Source organism: Thermobia domestica, chromosome 5 (genome assembly GCF_964235325.1).
Source record: "Thermobia domestica chromosome 5, izTheDome1.hap1.1, whole genome shotgun sequence".
Taxonomy (NCBI): Eukaryota; Metazoa; Arthropoda; class Insecta; order Zygentoma; family Lepismatidae; genus Thermobia; species Thermobia domestica.
In genome coordinates, this window is record NC_137458.1 from 92,802,660 (window position 1) to 92,807,795 (window position 5,136).

The 5,136-nt window shown below is 36.5% G+C and overlaps 1 protein-coding gene across 1 annotated transcript; it reads left to right on the forward strand.

Annotated features, from left to right (window-relative positions):
- Positions 1 to 3,962: 3,962 nt before the first annotated feature.
- Positions 3,963 to 4,871, forward strand: LOC145685168 (uncharacterized). Its single transcript, XM_081757521.1, has one exon. It carries the CDS (start codon positions 3,963 to 3,965, stop codon positions 4,869 to 4,871), a length of 909 nt encoding a protein of 302 aa, XP_081613647.1.
- The last annotated feature ends 265 nt before the right edge of the window (positions 4,872 to 5,136 follow it).

Genomic DNA, 5,136 nt, shown 5'->3' on the forward strand with positions numbered 1-5,136 from the left:
CCTCTCAATGTAATGAAAGAAGGCGCCAACTGTCCAATATATTGAAAGAAGGGCCCAAAGCCCCAGGTACAAACTAAATAACAGTTTCTGATAATAAAAGACCATAGTGACAGATGGACCTAGCCAAAAATCTAGTAACAAAAGGACCCTATTAAAAAAGATCACTTACTGATTGATGGAAGGATGGAAGAGGAGTGTGTGTTGATAGGATACTAACACTGAGCTACCGAATTATTTAGCTCTCTTTTGTTTTAGCTTTTCTTTCTCTTTCTTTCTTTATTCTTTCATCATTGTTTTCTTAGAGGGCCCACGCCGCGATTGCGACCTAAGGGCCCTAGCCAGTCCGCCCCTAACTACCGGCTTTCTGAGTTTGTATTCTCGTGACATAGCCCAATCAAACTTTATCTATTGCTGACTTTTCTCTTACCTCTAAAATTCCATTTCTACTCGTGGATCAAAGTATAAAAATACATATTAGTATAAAAAATATTCTGTGGAAAATATTAGTTTAATTTTGCTGTGAGAAAACATATGTGGATCTGTATACAGGGTTACTGAAAAGTATTGGGGCAGAACAATAATAACGATATGTCAATTGCATTGATTTGGAGTGTGGTCACCATGGAAGGCATCTTGAATCCCACCATATTACATATCACACAATATTGTTTTAAATGTAAAAGGTTATGATTTTACACCTCAACTTAGACATGAGTATTCGCACAAATGAGAATGTGAATTCATTTTTGACACTTTATCTGTTTGAGACTGGGTGTGCTATGTTTTACATATGTATCAAATAGGGAAAGTATTATGACAGGGCTGTAACAAAGAGACGCATAGACGGAGGAAAAGCAAATGTTACAATTTGGCATTGGTGTATAAACTGCGCTAAATGATTTAGTGCACATCATGGCAGCCATCTTGAATTCCGAATATTGTATACCACACAATATTTTTAAATAGAAAGAGGTATGTGTTGAGTTTTGATTTAGAGTTTAACGTCCCGTTCAGCAGCGATGTTATATGAAAAGAGGTATGTGTGTCACATAAATTGATGCTAGAATCTTCGTACAAACTACGCATCGGAGTCTACATTATTATTATTTTCATAATTTCTCCGGAAGAAAATACGCAACTATCATAAGAACCACGACTTGTCGCGGTGGTATTCATTAGGGATGGCCTTTTTAAAAAAATCTGTTTTTCGATTTTCGGAAATTTCATTTCTCGTTTTTTCGTTCGTTTTTCTAAAAAAAAAATGTTTTTCGTTTTTCGGAAATTTTTTCGTCTTTCATTTTTCGAAAAAAATTGTTTTCCGTTTTTTCGAAAGATCTTTCGTTTTTCGTTTTTCGAAAAATAAATCGTTTTTCGTTTTTTCGAAAAAAACGTTTTTCGAAAAACTTCGTTTTCCCTTTTTCGATGATTTTTCGTTTCTCGAAAATGTTTCGGAATTCGTGGAATGATAATGTGGGAGGAAATGGGAGTACCCCGGGAAAATATACGGACACGATGTTGCCTGCCACGAACTTACTTGGCCCGGGATCAAATGCACAAGAGGTAAGCGTTCTAACACTGAGCTACCGTGCTCCTTGGATTTGGATCTATTGAAAGGATAGTGTGTAGTGCCTACTATTGACGAAACTCATCCAATCACGACAAAAATTAGTATGGTTATGGACTGCAATGTATTTAGTACACACGTTAAATATTATGGTGTTTGGGACTTTGGTTCCAGAGTTATTGCTAATGAAATTTGTGTTTTAAGTTAGTGATATCAAGAAATTTCACTAAGTCGCATTTGGTTAAACTCAAATGATGTTGACGAAAGTTGGTAGGATCGTAAATATTGACAAGCTTGGTATGCATGGAAGCTCATATAAAATATTACGATGTACAGACCTTTTGTTCCTGAGTTATTAGCTATCAATGTTAGGTTTGGAATCAGTGAGATCAAGAAATTTCATTAAAGCGCGAAAGATGGAACTCATCCAATTTTTACCAAACTTGATAAGGTGGTAGATCTTGACGAGCTTAGTAACTATAAAGGTAACCAAGAGAGATCTGTCGCTTTTTCACCCAACACCTTCAAACATCGATATTTAATCTAAGACATACCTGGAAGATCAAAAATAGTCTCCTTCTGCCGACGTTTTGGGAGGCCATGTATTCCATCGCGGTAGAACTTGGTGGGCCGTGAATCGAAGAAGGTATCAAGTGCATTTTGCACCTCTACTAGGGATTTGAACTGGCGTCCTCTAAGCTGATTGTCCAAGGAATGGAACAAGTGGTAATCGGACGGTGCAATGTCCGGGTAGTATGACGGATGCAATAGTTTCCCATCCAAAGTGTAGAATGGTGTCCCGGGTCATCCTAGCGATGTGAGGCTTAGCGTTGTTCTGTAACAGGAGGACCCCTTTGCGATTCAGAAGTGCTGGCTCCAGAGTCTGGAGTTTTTTCTTGAACACGGCTCAACTGCTGACAGTACACAGTTGCATTGATGCTCTGACTACCCTGTAGCAGTATTTTTTTCTCAAAATATTGTCCAGAAAATTTGGACTTGAACTTAGGTAAATGAATAAATTTCATTAAAACGCGTTAATCTCATCCGATATTGGCCAACGTTGATATGGTCATAGACTTTAACGAGTCTGGTACGCGTGCGAGCTCAGCATGAAATATTGTGATCCACAGACCCTTGGTTCTCGGTTCTTGAGGGATATAAATTAGAAATAAAAATTCACAAAGGTAAACAGTGTATAATTTATATTTTACAGAATATTAAAAAGTAATTATTTACTAATAGTGATAATTAATGTGTTAACAACAATATAGCATTACTGCTGAATCGCCGGACCAATTTGAAAATCGAAAAACTGGAGCAAAATATACTGCATTCGGTTATATTTGGTTGGATTACATTACGTTACGTTAGATTATGTTATTAGGTGCGCAGTTTTTCTATACGGATCCATAGTATAAGTAGATGCAGGAGTAGCAGTAGTAGTAGTAGTAGTAGTAGTAGTAGTAGGAGGAGGAGGAGGAGGAGGAGTAGGGGTAGTGATAGTAGTAGGAACGGGTTAGAAGCCCCACAGGGGTTTGTTGGTTTCTGTTCTCGACATGAAATGAGCAAATTAAAGATTTGCTCAAATTTATCTATACATTTTACAATCTATGGATCCATATAGTGAAACAAGTGTACCTCTACGCGAAATAGTCCATCCGCCTCCACATACAGTACCGCTTACAACATCAAAAACAACCAGCCAATACAATCACTATCTGAGCTTTTACTATTCCCCTTACCTGACTTTCAATCACTCTACCTCATAAACTTAAATAAATTCTCCAATTGACCCGGTAAATTTCCTAAAATTGGTCCGGCGATACAGCAATTAGATCGACAATATATTTTATAATGTAAAAAAGATGAACAAATTACCAAATAGAAGGATCCTGTAGAAACTGATCGTGATAGTATCAGGCAACTCTGTAATAAATTGACTTTTAACAATTAATTTTAACAAAATATGAAACATGAAGTGACCATTTATCTGTGGTGGTGTTGTGCTCCGTATTTGAGTTTGACTTAGGTGGGAAGAATGTTCTCTATACCAGTTATCTGTGTTTCAGCTAAACAGTAAGTACTTTTAAGTCATTTAAGTAGATTATCATGGGAATCCAGATGATATTTCAAGAGAAAGTTCGATTTTATGAGTGCTAGTAAGAATCTGTTAACAAATTAAAGTGATGAACAGGATTGCAAACTCTCCAAAGTCAATTATCTTGTTAAGCAATAGTACCAAGTCAAGCAGTGTTTCAACTGTTGCTGATGAAATTATTCTAATAATTGGAATCTGTAATAATAGTGTGCAGTGTTAATAACGTGAGCGCATATACTCAATCAATAAATACCAAAAGCTCAATTGGTTTGTGATAGCGGATAAATATAACACTTAAAAATGTCGGACACTATAGGAGAATACTGTGTGGTGTGTGGCATGAAAGTAAAAAGAGGGGAGGAAGGACTAACGTGTGAAGGCCAGTGTCAGTCATGGTTCCACAAAAACTGTATAAACTTAACAAAAGGAGACAGTGATGCATTGAAAAAAACGCGGGGAAAGTGGTTCTGTAAAAGAGAAGACTGCGAGCATCGTGCCAAGACAAAAAAAATCATTGATCTACTGCAAAAAATGGAGAGTGACTTAGGCAACCTCAAAAAAGACGTTAAGGAAACAAATGAAGAAAATAAAGCAATAAGAACTGCAATGGACCATATGAATAGTGACTTTGAAGACATAAAAAAGGACATCAACGAAGTAAGGACTAAAATTGGAAAAGTAGCGGAAATAGACAACGTAAGAGAAGAAGTGGAAGAACTAAAGCAATACTCAAGGCGAAACAATCTTGAGCTTCATGGAATTCTGGAGAAATCAGGAGAAAACAACGATTCTGTTTATGACATTATCATAAACTTAGCACAATCTCTACAAGTTCCACTTTCTAAAGAAGACATAGATGTAGCACACAGGATTCCCACTAGAGCAACAGGGGTTCCAAGACCAATTTTAGTAAAACTCAAGAATAGATGGAAGAAAGAAGAGCTTATGGAAGCAAAAAAGAAGAAAAAGGAAATCAAGTGTAAAGACATAGTAGGACTTGACACTCGTGGTGCTGATGGGAACAAAAGAGTATATCTGAATGACAATTTGACAGAACGGAACAAGGGCCTCTTCAAGAAAGCTAGAGATCTGCGTCCACATGTTAAGTATGTGTGGGTTAGTGACTGCAAGATATTGGCAAGGAAAAGCGAAAATGACAGAGTGGTATGGATTAGGAGTGAAGAGGATATTGACTTATTAAAGAAATAAGTTAAGATGATTATGTAGCAACTTAGCAATAAATGGATGGTTATTTAGATTTAGGATTAGGGCTTATATGTAAGGATCTTTATTATGAGTCTATTTTAGAATACTTATCGTCTGAATATTATCGACTACAACAGGAAGGTGTAACATGTGTAACAATCAATGCGAGAAGCATAAGAAATAAATTACACAAAATAGAGACAATATTGCATAGACTATCGCTAGTGGATTTTTTGGTAATTAGTGAAACATGGGTTGATAAATTGGA

What these genes read in the sequence shown, in the direction of transcription:
- LOC145685168 (XM_081757521.1), top strand. Translation starts at nt 3,963, where the DNA reads ATGTCGGACACTATAGGAGAATACTGTGTGGTGTGTGGCATGAAAGTA.